Raw genomic sequence first — 19,559 nt, 5'->3', positions numbered from 1 at the left:
GTGCTTTAATCAAGACTGCTGGATATTAAAGGTTTGTTTGATGCAGTTTAACAGCAAAGTTTCTAAAAACTATTACTTATAATTTAGCTACAGGCTATGCCTATCATAAAGCTGTCAAGTCTCCTAAATGTATTTTGTCAGGCAACCTTCAGTCCAGTCATCACCAGAGGGCAGTCAAACTCCACAATGGATATTTGTGCATTATGTATACGGTGGCTTCGGAAAGGATTCAGATCCTTGAACTTTTTCCACATTTTGTTACGTTACAACCTTATTCTAAAATGTATTAAATAGTTTTTCCCTCCTCAGTCTACACGGAATACCCCATAATGACAAAGCAAACACAGGTTTTTAGAAATGTTTGCTAATTTATTAAAAATTAAAAACAGAAATATCACATTTACATACTGTAAGTATTGAAACCCTTTACTACGTACTTTGTTGAAGCACCTATGGCAGCAATTACAGTATCGAGTCTTCTTGGCTATGACACTACAAACTTGGCACACTGGTATTTGGGGAGTTTCTCCCATTCTTCTCTTCAGATCCTCTCAAGTTCTGTCAGGTTGGATGGGGAGTGTCTCTGCACAGCTAGTTTCAGGTCTCTCCAGAGATGTTTGATCGCGTTCAAGTCTGGGCTCTGGCTGGGCCACTCAAGCACATCCAGAGACTTGTCCCTGAATGTCTTTAGGTGGCTTTTGGTAAACTCCAAGCGGGCTGTCACTTTCTTTTTACTGAGGAGTGGCTTCTGTCTGGGCACTCTACCATAAAGGCCTGATTGGTAGAGTGCTGTAGTGATGGTTGTCCTTCTGGAGGGTTCTCACATCTCCACAGAGGACCTCCAGAGCTCTTTCAGAGTGACTATCAGGTTCTTGGTCACCTCCCTTCTCCCCCGATTGCTCAGTTTGCCCGGATGGCCAGCTCTAGGAAGAGTCTTGGTGGTTCTAAACTTATTCCATTTAATAATGATGGAGGACACTGTATTCTTGGGGTTTTAGATGTCTAGATTGTGCATTATGATGTTAATATGCCCACAAATCCAGCTTTGCAAATATGACACCCAACAGAAGAAGCATTAGGCCTAGTATAAAGACAAATAAGGATTTTAATTTGTCAAAGTTAGACACCTTTAGGAAACATTTTTGAACTTCAACTGCAGATTTTTTACATAAAACATTTTAAACCATATAATTACTTTCAAATCAAACAACACAGTGACAAGTTAAGGCACTTACCATCAACCAATAATTTATAGATTTAAAAAATAAAGGTTTATGTTTTGTTCCTGGACATATGATTTAGGTCCATTTTTGAAAAATCACTTTTGTTTATAACAGTTCTTCCCTCAGAGAGACACATGAGCAGTTATCATAATGTACCAATGACATGCAGAACAGCAATCTCCAGTACAAGCTTAATCACTGGCACTTTGGACATTACGTTTGAAAAGTTGAATAAATATATAAGGGACAGAAAGACTACATAAACTTTTCAGTCCACTAGTTTGTGTCTTCGGGTTTATCACAACAAGGTAGTAAATCTGAAAATATATTGTTGATCAAAGAGGTAAAAAAAAGTATTGACAAAAAGTAGAACAGAGAAGTTCCCAGATATAAGTTGCCTGATGAATAACTCATACCACCATGAATATGATAGTACAATACTCACAGTTAATCACTTTATTCTGTATACCTATAGTATAAACATGACTTAAGTCAGTTTCTGCATATGATGCTACACACTGATGCATTTGACAGCAATGACAAAACCCTTCCAGCGAGCCAAAACATTGGTCCCTATAGTTCAAGGAAGAGTGTGGATATTGGTTACAGACTGTACTGTTTCAATACCCTAGTTATTTTAACAGAATGTAAATAAATAGCTTTATTTTGTATTAAGTCAATAAAAACTACATCGGTTAAGTGATTCATTCACTACCATGGATGAATGTTCTCTTGAGCAGATCCACCATCCAATTTTACCCCAACGGAGCACTGAACAGCACTTTGACTGATGCCATCAAATCAAAACATTCATCCAAAGTAGCATGGGCAATTCCATCTAGGTTGGGCGATATTACAACTTTCACATTGTCGATTTTCCCCCATTAGGCTCCTGTCTAGCTGCCCTAATACAGACACTTGCATGCTTAGGAAAAGTATTATTATATATGGACTCAACACACCACTGTAGGAAACATCCAACATTAAAAACATATGGTTACAATAGATATGCTACTGTCTGGTTGAATCCAAATACCTTGGTGGTAAGTCAGACACTCTTCTGTCTGAAAATAAGTTACTTACACTAAGTGTATAAAACATTAAGAACACTTGATCTTTCCATGACATAGACTGACCAGGTGAATCCAGGTAAAAGCTATGATCCCTTATTGATGTTAAATCCACTTCAATCAGTATAGATGAAGGGGAGGAGACAGGTTAAAGAAGGATTTTTAAGCCTTGAGACATGAATTGTGTATGTGTGCAATTCAGAGGGTGAATGGGCAAAACACAAGATTTAAGTGCCTTTGAACAGGGTATGGTAGTAGGTGCCATGCACACCGGTTTGTGTCAAGAGCTGCAATGCTGCTGGGTTTTTCACGCTCAACAGCTTCCTGTGAGTATCAAGAATGATCCACCACCGAAAAGACATCCAGCCAACTTGACACAACTGTGGGAAGCATTGGAGTCAACATTTCGGCCCCTTGCGGAGTCTATGCCCTGATGAATTGAAGCTTTTCGGAGGGAAAAACTCAATATTAGGAAGGTGTTCCTAATGTTTGATATACTCTGTATACACTTCAAGGCCTCTTGCCAATCCCCTGACATGCTCAGTCCAGATGTGCACGATAGGCTAAATGCCTTCTAGGAAAGAACTAAGGGCAAAACCAGCTGCTTTAGGTCTCCTCATCCCATGGGCAGAGCTGTTTATGGGGGACGTAGTAGTCAAAGCGGTAGCCCTTGCTGCAGCTCCTGATGCCACACTTGTACGGGTTGGTCCTTCCAGCCGCGCCCCGGCGGCTGCGGCAGTATTTGAGCAGGCAGGGGAGCCACTCCAGACGTAGGTGATAGCTGCAGAAGCATGGCTGCCACAGGTCCAGAGTGGAGGGGCATCGCTGCAGACCAGAGACGTCCACTGTCTGGGGCAGGGGCTCAAACTCAATGGCCTCTATTCCTGTAGAGACATTTTGACTTTCGATCAAAGAATGTCTGTTAAAATGCATGGCAATGAACTTCATAGCTGTGCAGATAAACATCCAAAAGCTTAGGGACACTTAGGCAACAATATGGGGGAAAAAAGCTAGGATAGACAGAATGAAAACGTTCCTTTAAAACACCCAAACAACACTAACAGAGCATCTGAATGGAAGCCAAACTTACCTTTATCCAGCCAATGCTTGGTGTCAGCTGTCCGGGTATAAAACCCCTCATGGGCCTCCTTACACACGTTGTGGATGAGTGTGTTGAGGTGCCCTGCATGACTCACGTTCACCACCATGTCCATGTGGAGGTGTTCCACCCCACGCTTCTCCTCTGCCGTGCGGACCAAGTGGGGGTTCTTCTGTAGAATCCCATCACAGAACAGCTATATTTTAAAATGCGAGGAAGTTCAAAAAAGGACAAGTATTGCTGGTAGAATAAATTTAGCAATAGAATTAAGCTCCACTACTTTGTGTGAGGATTAACAGTTTGGTGGTAAGTTAGATAACTTTGTGCATAATTTTTACATTATGGGCTTGTGATGAAGATACTGTATTGAAAGTCCAGGACGAGGCTTATTCTGTGTCTGGGAAACCAGCCCTATAACATGTTAATATAACACAAAATGGGTCGTTTTACCAATCCGGTGCCTTTTGAGAAGTTTTAAAAAAAAGTTATGTCGTCAGCTTCATAGAAACACGTATGTGGGAAGAGGTTAAAAAAAATTTAAATACTCCACTACCAGTCACATTTATAGAACACTTACTCATTCAATGTTTTTTCTATATTGTACTATTTTCTACATTGTAGAATAATAGTGAAGACATCAAAAATATGAAATAACACATATGCAATCATGTAGTGTCATGACGTTGGCCTGTTGGGGGACGTTTATGAACCCCATAAATACCTTTCCCCTCTTTCCTCTCTCTACTCTACCGATGTGACTATTGAAAATTCCTTTGTTAACATAGAGAGTCTGGGAACATCAAAAGGTGGGAAACGGAACCCTATTTCGGTAATCCAACCAGTTGAAAATATGTGTTGGTACTTACTGAATATGATGTCAGATCAGTTCGCGTCTGAGACATTATTACTGATGATAGGACGACATAAACTGTATCTTGGTCCTCCCGGGTGGCGCAGTGGTTAAGGGCGCTGTACTGCAGCGCCAGCTGTGTTAAGAAGCAGTGCGGCTTGGTTGGGTTGTGTATCGGAGGGTTGTGTATCGGAGGACTCATGACTTTTAACCTTCGTCTCTCCTGAGCCCGTACGGGAGTTGTAGCGATGAGACAAGATAGTAGCTACTAAAACAATTGGATACCACGAAATTGGGGAGAAAAAGGGGTAAAATAAAAATTAAAAATAAATATCTTGGAAAGTCTACATTCTAGTTCAGATCCACATGGAATTGTTGAGCAATTTAAATGTTTAAATATGAAAATATTTGTGAAACGATTAAATGTCATTTTAGCTTCTAAATGAGAGAATTGGTTTTCATGAGTGATCTACGCTCAACTCAGTGGCCCCACCCATGTGAACTGGCTCTCATGAGGACTACCACAGGAATGGAAGATCCGGAGTTACCTCTACTGCAGAGGATACGTTCGTTAGATTTACCAGCCTCAGAAATTGCAGCCCAAATAAATGCTTCACAGAGTTTAAGTAACAGACACATCTCAACATCAACTGTTCAGAGGAGACTGTGTGAATCAGGCCTACATGGTCGAATTGCTGTAAAGAAAACACTACTAAAGGACACAAATAATAAGAAGAGGCTTGCTTGGGCCAATAAACACTTGCAATGGACATTAGACCGGTGGAAATGTGTCCTATGGACCGGAGTCCAAATTGGAGATTTTTGGTTCCAACCGCCGTGTCTTTTTGAGGTGTGGGTGAACGGATGATCTCCGCATGTGTATTTCCCACCGTAAAGTTTGGAGGAAGAGGTTTGATGGTGTGGGGGTGCTTTGCTGGTGACACTGTCTGTGATTTATTTTGAATTCTAGGCACACTTAACCAGCATGGCTACTACAGCATTCTGCAGTGATACGCCATCCCATCTGGTTTGGGCTTAGTGGAACTATAAATTGTTTTGAACAGGACAATGACCCAACACACCTCCAGGCTGTGTAAGGACTATTTTACCAAGAAGGAGAATGATGGAGTGCTGCATCAGATGACCTGATCTCCACAATCCCCCAACATCAGACAAATTGAAATGGTTTGGGATGAGTCGGACCGCAGAGTGGAGGAAAAACAGCCAACAAGTGCTCAGCATAATGTGGGAACTCCTTCAAGCATACAAGGTGAAGCTGGTTGATAGAATACCAAGAGTGTGCAAAGATGTCATCAAGGCAAAGGGTGGCTCCTTTGAAGAATCTCAAATGTAAAATATATTTTGATGTGTTTAACACATTTTTTGGCTACTACGATTCCATACGTGTTATTTCATAGTTTTGATGTCTTCACTATTATTCTACAATGTAGAAAATAGTACAAATAAAGAAAAACCCTTGAATGAGTAGGTGTTCTATAACTTTTGCCCGGTAGTGTATATAAAGTGCCTACTAAGTGCCAAGTAAAGTAACATGGTTGACTGTGTAATAAGGTTGACAATAAATCCCTTTGTGACAGGGGGAATAGAAGATTGTTGTGTGCAATACGAATTGGCAATTAAATTAAATTCATTTAAATTTAAACATTTCTAGCCTGTCTATCTAGGGGTAAAAGGGTTGACATGGAAAACTGAATGGGTTGAGCGTAACAACACAAAACAACAGAAAATTGCCAAAAAGTATAGAACCAGCTCACCTGCTTTTAAACTATGATATGTTCAATGTAAAAAAAAAAAGGAATAGTTTCACCATATTGAAAAGACAGTTTGGTTTGCGTAACAGTTGATCTTAATGAGGGAAAGGAAAGGGAAAGGGGGGATACCTAGTCAGTTGTACAACTGAATGCCTTCAACTGAAATGTCTTCCGCATTTAACCCAACCCCTCTGAATCAGAGAGGTGCGGGGGGCTGCCTTATTCGACATCCACGTCTTCGGCGCCCGGGGAACAGTGGGTTAACTGCCTTGCTCAGGGGCAGAACGACAACAGATTTTTACCTTGTCCACTTGGGACAGACGTAAATGAATCACTAATAAATAAATCACATTAAATAAATTATCATCGTCAAAATTGACTTCCTCAAAGCAACAACATAACTAGGGCTTTATCATGATGGTGAAAACTTGAAATGTTGGGGTTAAGGCTTCCTAGAAGTCACAGTGAAATGCTGAATTTTGGCACTTTAGCAAGTCTTTATGGATAATTCAATAAATCTATTTTTAATATCCATGTGGTCTATATTAAAGGGTACTTCATTTAATATAAAAAGCTTTTTCAATATTCAATATTAGTGCAATATAAATTCAATATTAGTGCAAAATGTATACTTAAAATATCAAAAGGGATGGAAAAGGCTACTCTCTCATGTAAAGACCCATCTCTTATAATAACACCATTGGTACCATACCTCCACATCCAAAACCTGTCTCTAGTTATCTCTCCCTATGCCCTATATGGGAATGATGGCCCAGATTATGAGGGACAGTGGTGGTTTGTTACAGCAGCTCACCTGTCTGAGGCGAGCCATGGACTCAGTGGGGATGATCTCGTGGTGATCGAGGCGTGAGACAAAGCACAGCACCTGGTATTGGTTCTGGCCTCGCTCTGGCTCCCCCAGGATCAGAGCTCGGACGATCCTCACATCCTGAAAAAAAGAGAGAGAGGAGAGAAATAGGAAATATAAACAGGATATAAATTCACATATTAGTGATACACTATACACTGAGTGTACAAAACATTAAGAAGACCTTCCTAATATTGAGTTGCTCCCCCCATTTTGCCCTCAGAACAGACTCAATTCGTCAGGGCATGGACTCTACTAGGTGTCGAAAGAAACTACATACATACTGCATGGCATAAGGGAACCTTCATGTAAAAGTGCTGCCAAAACTCCACTATGTGTTTGGCATAAGGATAATCCATAAATAAGTAACTACTATATCAAGTGTCATGTCTGTTATGAGGGCTGACCTGACCTGACCTGACCTAGAAACATGAGACCTGAATCCAACCCTATACCCACATCTGTCACAATGCTACACTGACTTAATTTTGGCTATCCCAAAATCGACCATGTTTACATGCACACAATACTATGATTATTGTGAATACTCATATTAATATAATACTAAGATTAACATGATTTGCAAGAAGAACGTTTAACCTTATAATGCAGTTAACATGTACATATCTGATAATCAGGCTACAGTGCCTTCAGAAATTGTTGACAACCCTTTACTTTGTCCACATTTTTTGTGTTACAAAGTAAAATTAAAATGGATGTGATTGCCATTTTTGGTCAAATTTCTACACAAAATACTCTTTAAATGTCAAAGAGGGAGAAAAAAATAAAACATTTGTAAAAAAAAATATATAAAAAATAAAATAAAAATCTAATGTATCGTGATTAGATAAGTATTCAAGCCCTGAGTAAATACATGCTAGAATCACCTTTGGCAGCGATTACAGCTGTGAGTCTTTCTGGGTAAGTCTCTAATAGCTTTGCACCTCTGGATTGTACAATATTTGCGCATTATTACTTTTAAAATTATTCAAGCTGGTTGTTGATCATTGCTAGACAGCCATTTCCAAGTCTTGCCATCGATTTTTAAGTCAAAACTGTAACTAAGCCACTCAGGAGCATTCAATGTCATCTTGGTAAGTAACTCCAGTGTATATTTGGCCTTGAGTTTTAGGTTATTCTCCGCTTGAAAGGTTAATTTACTCTTTCAGTGTCGGTTGGAAAGTGGAATGAACAAGGTTTTCCTCTAAGATTTTTCCTGTGCTTAGCTCTATTCTATTTATTTTTTTCTCATAAAAAGAACCCCATAGTCCTTGCTGATGACAAGCATACCCATAACATGATGCTGCCACCACCATGCTTGAAAATGTGACGAGTGGTAGTCAGAGATATTATTATTAGATTTGCCCCAAACATAACGCTTTGTATTCAGGACATAAACTACATTTCTTTGCCAATTCTTTTGCAGTTTTACTTTAGTACTGTCACGCCCTAATCTAAGTATTTTGTGTTTTTCTTCATGTATTGGGTCAGGCCAGGGTGTGGCATGGGGTTTTTGTATTGTGGTGTGTTTTGTCTTGGGGTTTTGGTGTGTATGTATTGGGATTGTAGCTAGTGGGGTTATCTAGCAAGGTCTATGGCTGTCTGGAGTGGTTCTCAATCAGAGGCAGGTGTTTATCGTTGTCTCTGATTGGGAACCATATTTAGGCAGCCATATTCTTTGAGTTTGTTGTGGGTGATTATCCTATGTGTCGTTGTTCCTGTCGCAGTGTTAGTTTACACAAGTATAGGCTGTTTCGGTTTTCGTTAAGTTCTTTGTTTTGTAGTGTTTGTTATTGATTCGTGTTTTACATTCATTAAACATGGATCGCAATCTACACGCTGCATTTTGGTCCGACTCTCCTTCACACCTAGAAAACCGTAACAGAATCACCCACCACCAACGGACCAAGCAGCGTGTCAACAGGCAGGAGCAGCCCAAAGAGGAGATGCGCTATAAGGATTTCTGGACATGGGAGGAAATCCTAAATGGAGAAGGACCCTGGGCTCAGCCTGGAGAATATTGCCGCGGAGAGGCGCCGGTATGAGGAGGCAGCACGGCGACTCGGAAGGAAGCCTGAGAGTCAGCCCCAAAAATTTCTTGGGGGGGGGCTCAGGGAGAGTGTGGCAGAGTCAGGAGTCAGACCTGAGCCAACTCTCAATGTTTATCGTGAGGAGCCAAGGAGGAGACCAGAACCAGAGCCGGTGTTGGAGGTGAGCGAAACAGAGACTGTGAAGGAGTTAATGGGGAAATTGGAGGAGAGAGAAATGAGGGAGTTGGTGCTTTTTGCATGGAATTCGCCCGACGGAACGTGTCGGATTTGATGGCACCTGGGTTAGCGCTCCATACTCGTCCTGAGGTGCGTGTTAGTCGGCTGGTGAAGTTGGTGCCAGCCTCACGCACCAGGCCTCCTGTGCACATCCCTAGCCTTGCACGTCCTGTGCCAGCACTGCTCTCAAGATCTCCAGTACGCCTTCACGGTCTAGCCCATCCTGTGCCACCTCCACACTCCAGCCCTCCGGTAGCAGCTCCCCGCACCAGGCTTCCTGTGCGTGTTCTCGGTTCAGTACCACCAGTACCAGCACCACACATCAGGCCTACAGTGCGCCTCGCCTCTCCAGCGCTGCCGGAGCCTTTCTCCTCTCCTGCGCTGCCGGAGTCTCCCGTCTGTTCAGCGCTGCCGGAGCCTTTCTCCTCTACAGCGCTGCTGGAGTCTCCCGCCTGTTCAGCGCAGCCAGAGCCTCTCTCCTCTCCTGCGCTGCCGGAGTCTCCCGCCTGTTCAGCGCAGCCAGAGCTGTCAGTCTGCATGGAGCAGCCAGAGCTGTCAGTCTGCACGGAGCAGCCAGAGCTGTCAGTCTGCACGGAGCAGCCAGAGCTGTCAGTCTGCACGGAGCAGCCAGAGCTGTCAGTCTGCAGCAGCCAGAGCTGCCAGTCTGCACGGAGCTGTCAGTCTGCACGGAGCTGTCAGTCTGCACGGAGCTGTCAGTCTGCAAGCTGCCAGTCTGCAAGGAGCTGCCAGTCTGCAAGGAGCTGCCAGTCTGGACGGAGCCGCCAGAGCTGCCAGTCTGTAAGAAGCCGCCAGAGCTGTCAGCCTACATGGAGCAGCCAGAGCCGCCAGTCAGCGTGGAGCAGCCAGATCTTTCAGTCTGCCAGGATCCGCCAGACTCTTCCAGATCCGCCAGACTCTTCCAGATCCGCCAGTCAGCCAGACTCTTCCAGATCCGCCAGAGACTCTTCCAGATCCGCCAGACTCTTCCAGATCCGCCAGACTCTTCCAGACTCTTCCAGATCCGCCAGACTCTTCCAGATCCGCCAGACTCTTCCAGATCCGCCAGACTCTTCCAGATCCGCCAGACTCTTCCAGATCCGCCAGACTCTTCCAGATCCGCCAGACTCTTCCAGATCCAGACTCTTCCAGATCCGCCAGACTCTTCCAGATCCGCCAGACTCTTCCAGATCCGCCAGACTCTTCCAGATCCGCCAGTCAGCCAGACTCTTCCAGATCCGCCAGTCAGCCAGACTCTTCCAGATCCGCCAGTCAGCCAGACTCTTCCAGATCCGCCAGACTCTTCCAGATCCGAGTCAGCCAGACTCTTCCAGGTCAGCCAGGATCTGCCAGAACTGCCAGTCGGGCCGGGATCTGCCAGGATCCGCCAGTCGGCCAGGATCTGCCAGATCCGCCAGTCAGCCAGGATCTGCCAGTCAGCCAGGATCTGCTGAAACCACCAGCCAGCCAGGATCTGGTAGATCTACCTACCTGCCTGAGCTTCCTCTCACTCCCGAGCTTCCTCTCACTCCCGAGCTTCCTCTCACTCCCGAGCTTCCTCTCACTCCCGAGCTTCCTCTCACTCCCGAGCTCCTCTCACTCCCGAGCTTCCTCTCACTCCCGAGCTTCCCTCAGTCCCGAGCTTCCTCTCACTCCCGAGCTTCCCTCAGTCCCGAGCTGTCCTTCAGTCCCGAGCTGCTCCTCAGTCCAGTGGGTTTCTGGGTGAGGACTACTAGGCCATGGTCGGCGGCGAGAGTGGACTATCCAGGGACTCGAGAGGGGACTAAGACATTGACTGAGTGGGTTCCACGTCCTGCGCCGGAGCCGCCACCATGGACAGACGCCCACCCGGACCCTCCCTATTGTTTTGAGGTGCGTTCGGGAGTCCGCACCTTAGGGGGGGGTTCTGTCACGCCCTTGTCTAAGTATTTTGTGGTTTTCTTCATGTATTGGGTCAGGCCAGGGTGTGGCATGGGGTTTTTGTATTGTGGTGTTTTGTCTTGGGGTTTTGGTGTGTATGTATCGGGATTGTAGCTAGTGGGGTTATCTAGCAAGGTCTATGGCTGTCTGGAGTGGTTCTCAATCAGAGGCAGGTGTTTATCGTTGTCTCTGATTGGGAACCATATTTAGGCAGCCATATTCTTTGAGTTTGTCATGGGTGATTGTCCTATGTGTCGTTGTTCCTGTCTCAGTGTTAGTTTACACAAGTATAGGCTGTTTCGGTTTTTCATTAAGTTCTTTGTTTTGTAGTGTTTGTTATTGATTCGTGTTTTACGTTCATTCATTAAACATGGATCGCAATCTACACGCTGCATTTTGGTCCGACTCTCCTTCACACCTAGAAAACCGTAACAAGTACCTTTTATTGGCAACATAATGCATGTTTGGGAATATTTTATTCTGTACAGATCTCCTTTTCACTCTGTCAATAATGTTAGTATTGTGGAGTAACTAAAATGTTGTTGTTCCATCCTCAGTTTTCTCCTATCCCAGCCATTAAACTCTGTAAGGGTTTTAAAGTCACCATTGACATCATGGTGAAATCAATGAGCAGGTTCCTTCCTCTCCTGCAACTGAGTTTGGATGGACGCCTCTTTTTTAGTAGTGACTGGGTGTATATTCAGTGCCTGCTTTAAAAAAAAATTGTATCAAGCTACCAATAGGTCTCATTCTTTGCGAACCATTGGAAATAAATAAAAAATGAAATTCACTGCTCGACCGAGGGACCTTACAGACAATTGTGAGGGGTACAAGATGATGTAGTAATTCAAAAATCATTCTAGCCCTCAAACTGAACACATGAATGTTCTTGCAACGTTCCATTAAACGTGTCTAACATTAGCACTATTATTGCACACCATGTGAATCCACGCAACTTACTATGTGAATTGTTAAGCAAATTTTTGCTCGCGAACTTATTTAGGCTTGAATATTTATTGACTCAAGACATTTCAGCTTTTAATTTGTAAAAAATGTAACTCCACTTTGACAGCCTGAATTTAAAATATATACAATTTAGTTTTTTTGGTCACTGGCCTACACATGATGCCCCATTTCATGTGTAGGCCGGTGACCAAAAATAATACATTTAATATATTTTAAATTCAGGCAGTGACACAACAAAATGTGGGAAAAATAAAGGGGTGTAAACCCTTTCTGAAGGCACTGTACCTAATAAGACTTTGAAAAATGCAGAAAATCGCCAATCAAAATAATCCTTGTATCACAAGCGTTCGTATTATTTTTGGGAAGCTTATTTTATTCTGAGTTCAGACATCTGCAGTTTGTATGTGAAAACTATTTCTAAGAGTCTACTATAATTTCCGAACACACTTCACTCGCACCAAGGAGGGAGGCTCGTGAAAGCACATGTGCAAATCAAATACACTACATTAACTCCAATTAAGTTGTTACATTTTCTAATAATTCAAAAGATAGCAACAACAAAACTGGTGTTTCAATTTGTTGATGGTTACTCCGCTTATGACCTTACCATAATTAGGATTGTGCCAAACTCAGTAGTGTCATAATCAGTTGAATATATTAATATAATATTTAATAATTATTGTGCATGTAAACATACTCATTCTTAAAACTCCCAGTAGAACACAAAGCTGAGGTAAACATCCCAGTTGGCTGAGTAGACAAAGGAAGACAAGGCTATCTTCTCTTCATTTACCCATACCATTGGGTTGATCACCCTCTGAGTAAAACAAGTAGCATGATTCAAACACTCTGGTCCTCAAGTTGGAGATGTCAATAATGAGGTCAGGGAAACTGTGGAGTGGTTGAGGAAGAAGAAGAGAAGAAGAAGGATGGGGGACTCATTTCCCCCACTGTGACGATAGAACATCCAGAGGAGCAGATGGATGGGGTATACAGAGTGGGGGAGGGGATGGGAGCATTCCTGGAGGGGCCTGTGTACAACTCGATGGCCACCTACAGGGCTCTACACAGTCTACGCAATGGATCCGCAATGGATCTGCTGGAGGTTAGTTTGCATATGTACTTTTGTGAGGCTGAATTTTTGGAATGCAACGCAAATGGAGCTCCATAGCTCTGTCTGCGTAGACTGTGAAATCACTGTGGTGGGCCCTTAACCTCTCAATGGGCAACAAGTGATTGTCTAATGACTAGCATGATCACTAGAGTCCAAGGAAAGCTAAAGTGAGACATGGTTTGGGGATTGACCCGACAAGATAGAAGGGATGCACACCGACAGAGGATACAGAAACAAAGCTATTTAAATAGGGATTAGGCCGCACGTTGAGAATATCACCACAGTCTGTGAACAAAGCATCAAATGTCTTTATATAAATCTTTGAACAAAGTACCCTATAACTTAGTGTGTTCAGTAAGCATTTTAATCAAGCTAACACTGATAAAATCATCATGAACAAAAAAATAATGTCAAATGTTACTTTCTCAAAAGGATTGTATTTTTACGAATAACTGCACTGATGCTGTAAAAACATAGCCTGTACAAAACTTAAATCCGACCTAACAAGCTTCCATGGGGCAGCTAATAGCTGGAGGTGAGGGTGCGGAGATGAATGCGTAGTTGGCTCATCATGCATACAATCTGATATAACCTGCATGGGTTTGCTGCTGCCCTGGTTCTTCATGGGGGCTGGGTTGGCATGGTAAATGCCTCTCACTGACAGACAGAAGAAACGCACCACAGAGCCTCCGATGACAGGTCAAACTGCAGCTCCCATAGGGATGAAGTGAGAGGTGACTCTTTTCCTTCATCTTATCCCCATGCCATCACAACCTGGGACCAAACAAATGACAGATGGCTTGGGAATCGCACCAATGGTTGAATTGAGATAAATTCAACAAGAGATATGTGTATGGTGGTGTATGAGGGAGATTTACATTTCTCAACTAGGGTTGAGGCAGAGGGATATTTTCCGGTTTTAAAAACTAAGGTTTTTTTCTTAAGGTCATGCTGAAATAGCGTTCAATGTATGAAGTGGATGTAACATGATCACCATTACAGTTGTATACAACAGTCTACAATCCTGGGTACCTTTAACATCACTCCAGCTTGGCAGGCCTCTCACAACTGGATACAGATTGTTCCCTGTCTGGTGAAAAATGCAATATGGCTTGAAATGTCATGGTATTGACGTTAAGGTCTGAAAGGCGTATTTTGTGGTTGCCTAAAATGTTGATTCATCTGTTCACATATAGAGTGAGGGGGAGGAATAGGGGAGGAACCAGAAACAAACAACAAAGCTGCCAAAAAGTCTTGAAAAATAATACCAGAATGCATCTGGAATTTTCAGCCATTGATGCTTGATTCGCTGAATATTGCACAGCCCATTTACTTCTTAAACAATAATGATGTTATTCTCCAGTTAGACTCTGTCCCCTTTCTGCTCCCTCACTTACACACCATAGGAAGACAAATATTCCCTTCCTTTTTTTAAATTGCACCTTTTCAACAGGTTCCTCTACAAGATGAGATGTCTCGCCTGGCTGTACAATAACTCCACTCTGGCAGCTGGCCTTCAGACCAATTCCAACTTTCCATAAATCTGCATAATGCCGACAGGAGTAGATTGGAAGCACGTGCATGGAGTGAGGGAAAGCTGCTGTCCAAATTGACTTGATCCAGACAGAAGAAAATATGTCCCGTTCCCCTGCCTGTTAACTGTAACCAGATAAGCTATTGGGGGACAATAGTAGTATGATTCCTTGATTGCTCTACAAGTCAATAAGACTTTGAATGTGTCTGTAATGTCAGGATATCCTGGGTCATTGTAGAGAGTTCATTAGCCAGGGTAATATCAAATGCCTGCTCAATCGGGGGCAGTTCACAGCAAATCCTCATTAACAAACACTTGTATTGATTGTAATAATGGACAATACAAAAAGAAAAATAGGCCTATGTTCACAGAATATAACAAATATGATACAATTCCAAAAGTCAGTCCAAGAGGACTATTTGTCTTTGGTATTTCATCCCTTACAAAAAAAGATTGCTGCAAAAGGGCAGTAATTTCAGTCGGCTGTGGTACTTTGGAAGCAGTAATTGCAGAATAAAATAAAACATAAACTTATTTTGGACGCCGTACTTACAGCATACTGCAGTTATACTGCACTCTGACTGCAATCTTTTCTCGTAAGGGTTATGAAAATATTTGTCTGTTTGGCAACACAGCAGCATATAGTTAAATAGATATACAGCAGGTCTATAGATAATGGATAGGCCTTTATAATATAATGTCCAGGATATCTATATAATAGACAGCCTAATGGTGTGTGTATGTGTGTTTATATATATTGGTAGTAACATAATGCAGCATATTACAAAGTTCTTAAAAACTGTTGTAAATATTTACATTGAAGAATATTGACTTAACTCACCCGTTTGAAATCAAATACCACAGTAATATGAGTACCATCTCCTTGCTTGAACTCGACTGTAATGTCATCATTCTCACTGTTGGCGTCCAAAATCTCCTCCCCAATTAGTCCATCACTTAAACGCACTCGTACTTTTAGTTCTGAACAAATCCCAAGCGATACAAGAGTTACCACTAGCAGAGAAATCCGAACTGGTGGCGATATCTCCCCTGCATACATTCTGAAACTCATGGAATAACTTTAACTATTAAAAATCTGTCTACTACCCTCGTTGTAAATCATCTTGAAATCAGTCCCAAATATTTCCAAATCAACGAAAAGTCCTGAAAAGTCTGCATAAAGTTCAATCTATGATCCACAGATTTAATTCAGTATTGTGAAATCTCTGCAAATGTTGGTGGCTACCATCCCGCATTGATCGTTGTGTCGCCCGAGTACATTCTATATTCTGGTACATTGTAGCGTTTCTGACATCTGTGAATATAACGTTCTTGCGCACAATCATTAGGCTACTGTAACATTTGCGGTCTTCGTTCAGACGACTTTAACCAGACTTATATTGTGGCAGCCTTCATGAAAAATTGGAAGTCCTCATTTGGGTTTACTATCCCGTTCCCGTCACTTCCTCTGACGAACCTACTGCACTGTAGGCCTATTGTGGACAATTGCGGGCTCGCAAACCCAAAGAAATATCACTCCCCTAACAATACTTCCCAAGAGGCGCCAATGACATCTGTGGCTGGTTGCAGAATAAATTAACTCCTGTTCCATTGATTCAATAGTTTGCGCAATAATACACTTAAATGCATCAATGTGCCCAATTGTTATCCTAAGTGCCCAATTGTTATCCTATGCCTAGGGAAAGTAATTATTGAGCTTGACCAAACTGTTCTAGGGCATACAGATAGATCCCATGTCAAGCAAAGGATAGGTCAACTTAAAATCCGCCCATCTCTGTCCCCCCAAAAACAACATTAGATTGATTGGGTAATACATGTCTTCTAATAAGTGGTATTTAACAGGTTTAACAGCAACTTAATCACCAAGCCAGTGGTTTTTGCCATATTACAACATGTGCTGTGATAATTGTGTTGTTTGATCTATAACCTGTTAGTTCAACAAATAGTTAGATGACCTACAACATGGTCAATCAAGTTCATGTTTATAAAAAGTTCGGAAGACTAACCAACTATTGAAGTCGCAAAGAAAACAGCAACTGTCTCGATTCTTCCAGCACCATTTCAACATAATCAAATCACCTACAGTATGCTTTGTCTAATACAGTTACAACGAAAAGATACCAAACATGATGTAGTTCAATCAATCTAAGCTAAATATGATGTGGATGTCCATGGTTATAATTTATCTGTGTGTGTGTGCGTTCATGCAAGTAGAAAACATGATGACTCGCCCTTAGAGAAATGCCAATGTCACCTGCCTCTCTTTCATGTTGACAAAACGATCTATGACTGTCATACAGTGCAGGCTTTGATGTTGTTGCTGTCTCAGGCTACCTGGATAAAATGCTTGCTCCCTAGAATTTATGAATTGACCGTTGGATCAGAATTGCCTGGAATTTATGAATTTATGGTTGGATCAGAATTGATTTATAATAATTGGTCTGTACAGAGAAATAAGTAAAACTACAAGTCCAAATCCCTATCTCCACCCATGGCTAATTTAGAGAAGGGCCAATTTTAGTTAGCTAGCCATTGGAGGACAACACAACTAGATGTAACAATAAAAATAATAATGTTTGGTTTTTGATGTGATGTGATTGGTGTGAAGCCGAAACCAAACTGGCTTCTCTTGACACTTTTTTTTTGGTGTGCCAGGACCATTCACAGTTGAGCTTGCTCAGTTTAGCTCAACACTCATTGGCTATTATTTGTATATATTTTTTGATCAAGGGAGTCCAAATGCTCGCTGGCTTCCCTTGCATTCAATGCTATGGATGGCAACATATCATACTCATAGTTATAATTGTAATCATGAAAAAGATACATTTTTAAATGGCTAAAAGATAGTTGTTTACAGGGAACTCACTCTACAACTATAGATGAGGTTGGGTGGAAAAAGGACTGGGAGGGAGAAATATATCATTTTAAATATGCTATTGGACCAAAAACTGATTTAGCTAATTAATCTATATTGTCCAAATAATGATGATCCACACTTCTTTGGATATATATAAAGTCATCTATTGAGCTCACAAGTAACAAATACATGTTTCATTATGGTGGGAGATTAAATACGGTCTTAAGTATCTCAATGGATCATAAAGGAAATCACATAACACACTATCACCCTCATGCACTTAAGATCACACATATCATGGATACATTAGAACTAATGGATAATATTGAGGCAAAAAAAAATCTGACCTAGTGAGATGAACATGGGCTTAGATGAGCTAGATGAGCTTAATCAAGCTCGCCATCTTGACTACTTCCTTGTGTCATTCTCGCTGGCACCAAAAGTTTAAAAAAAGTGTTAATAGGAGACCAAATGCGATCGGACCACCATCTAATTGGCCTCCATATAACTCTTACTGAATTTCCATGTGGGACGGGGGTATTGGAAATGTAATCAATGCTTATTGGATGACAATTTGATCTTAAATGGTAACGACGTGCGCTGAGAGTCGGGAAGCAAGTTCAGGGAGTGAGTGTTTTAATAAATAAACGCAAACATAATACAAAACAAGAAACTCGAACAGCACAGAGACATGAAACAGAAACAATGACGCCTGGGGAAGGAACCAACGGGAGTGACATATATAGTGAAGGTAATCAGGGAAGTGATGGAAAGTGTTGCCCTGTCGGGCAGAGTAAAACGAGGCTGTGTGTTGTCTCCATATCTATTTATTATGGCCATTGAAATGCTAGATATTAAAATTAGATCCAACAGGAACATCAAAGGGTTCGAAATCCAGGGGTTAAACATAAAAGTGTCAATGTATGCCAATGACTAAAATTTCTTCTTAAGTCTGCAATCTGGATCCCTGCATGGTCTCATTGAAGATCGAGATCACTTTTCTAGCCTATCTGGACTAAAACCCAATTATGAGAAGTGCACCATATTACATATTGAATTGTAATATGGGCATATGGTGAGGTGGACATACTTGGTATTTATATCTCTAAAAATATAAATGAATTTACCACAACCAATTTCAATAGAAAGTTGGTCAAAATAGACAAGATTCTGCAATCATGGAGAGGTAAATACCTGTCTATTTATGGAAAAATCACATTGATTAACTCTTTGGTCCAATCACAGTTTACTTACCGACAGAATGGTGCTGCCTAATCCAGACGACTCGTATTTTAAATCATATGAGCAAATAATATTTCACTTTATTTGGAACTCTAAGCAAGACAAAATTAAAAGTGCCTATTTATATAATGAATATGAGTTTGGGGGCTGAAATGTTTCAATATTAAAGCATTAAACCGCTCACTAAGAGCTTCACTCATACATACCTTATACTTAAACCCGAACTGGTTCTCCAGTAGATTATTAAGTAAGGCCACGAAGTGGTAGGCCACAAAAGCTCACAGAACAGGACCACAGAGTGAAGCGCATACCGTGTAAAAAATAGTGTCAAATTCGTCTATCCTCGGTTTCAACACTCACTGACGAGTTCCAAATTGCCTCTGGAAGCAACTTGCTTCTGGAAGCACAATAACTGTTCGTTGAGAGCTTCATGAAATTGATTTCCATGGCCGAGCAGCCGCACACAAACCTAAGATCACCATGCGCAATGCCAAGCGTCAGTTGGAGTGGTGTAAAGCTCACCGCCATTGGACGCTGGAAAAGTGGAAACACGTTCTCTGGAGTGACAAGTCACGCTTCACCATCTGGCAGTCCGAGGGACAAATCTGGGTTTGGCAGATGCTAGGAGAATGCTACCTGCCTCAATGCATAGTTTGATGGAGGAGGAATAATGATCTGGGGCTGTTTTTCATGGTTCTGGCTAGGCCCCTTAGTTCCAGTGAAGGGAAATATTCCCGCTACAGCACAGAATGACATTCT

The 19,559-nt window shown here is 42.0% G+C and overlaps 1 protein-coding gene across 2 annotated transcripts; it reads right to left on the bottom strand.

The window, feature by feature from the left end:
* Positions 1–2,590: 2,590 nt before the first annotated feature.
* On the bottom strand, positions 2,591–16,194 carry LOC112258058 (out at first protein homolog). 2 transcript variants are annotated; one of them, XM_024432130.2, is made up of 4 exons: positions 15,522–16,194; positions 6,829–6,963; positions 3,384–3,588; positions 2,591–3,177 (listed from the first exon to the last, which is right to left on the bottom strand). In XM_024432130.2, the coding sequence occupies exons 1-4, from the start codon at positions 15,750–15,752 to the stop codon at positions 2,900–2,902; spliced, it is 849 nt and encodes a 282-aa protein (XP_024287898.1). In that variant the 5' UTR covers positions 15,753–16,194; the 3' UTR covers positions 2,591–2,899. The 2 variants fall into 2 exon arrangements, with proteins under 2 accessions (XP_024287898.1, XP_024287899.1); XM_024432131.2 differs by having other exon boundaries at positions 2,593–3,177; positions 3,384–3,564; positions 15,522–16,190.
* Between the last annotated feature and the right edge of the window lie 3,365 nt (positions 16,195–19,559).

This window comes from Oncorhynchus tshawytscha, linkage group LG09, assembly GCF_018296145.1.
Source record: "Oncorhynchus tshawytscha isolate Ot180627B linkage group LG09, Otsh_v2.0, whole genome shotgun sequence".
Taxonomy (NCBI): Eukaryota; Metazoa; Chordata; class Actinopteri; order Salmoniformes; family Salmonidae; genus Oncorhynchus; species Oncorhynchus tshawytscha.
The sequence above is the reverse complement of the archived record's forward strand: the minus strand, read 5'-3'. Positions and strand labels throughout refer to the sequence as shown.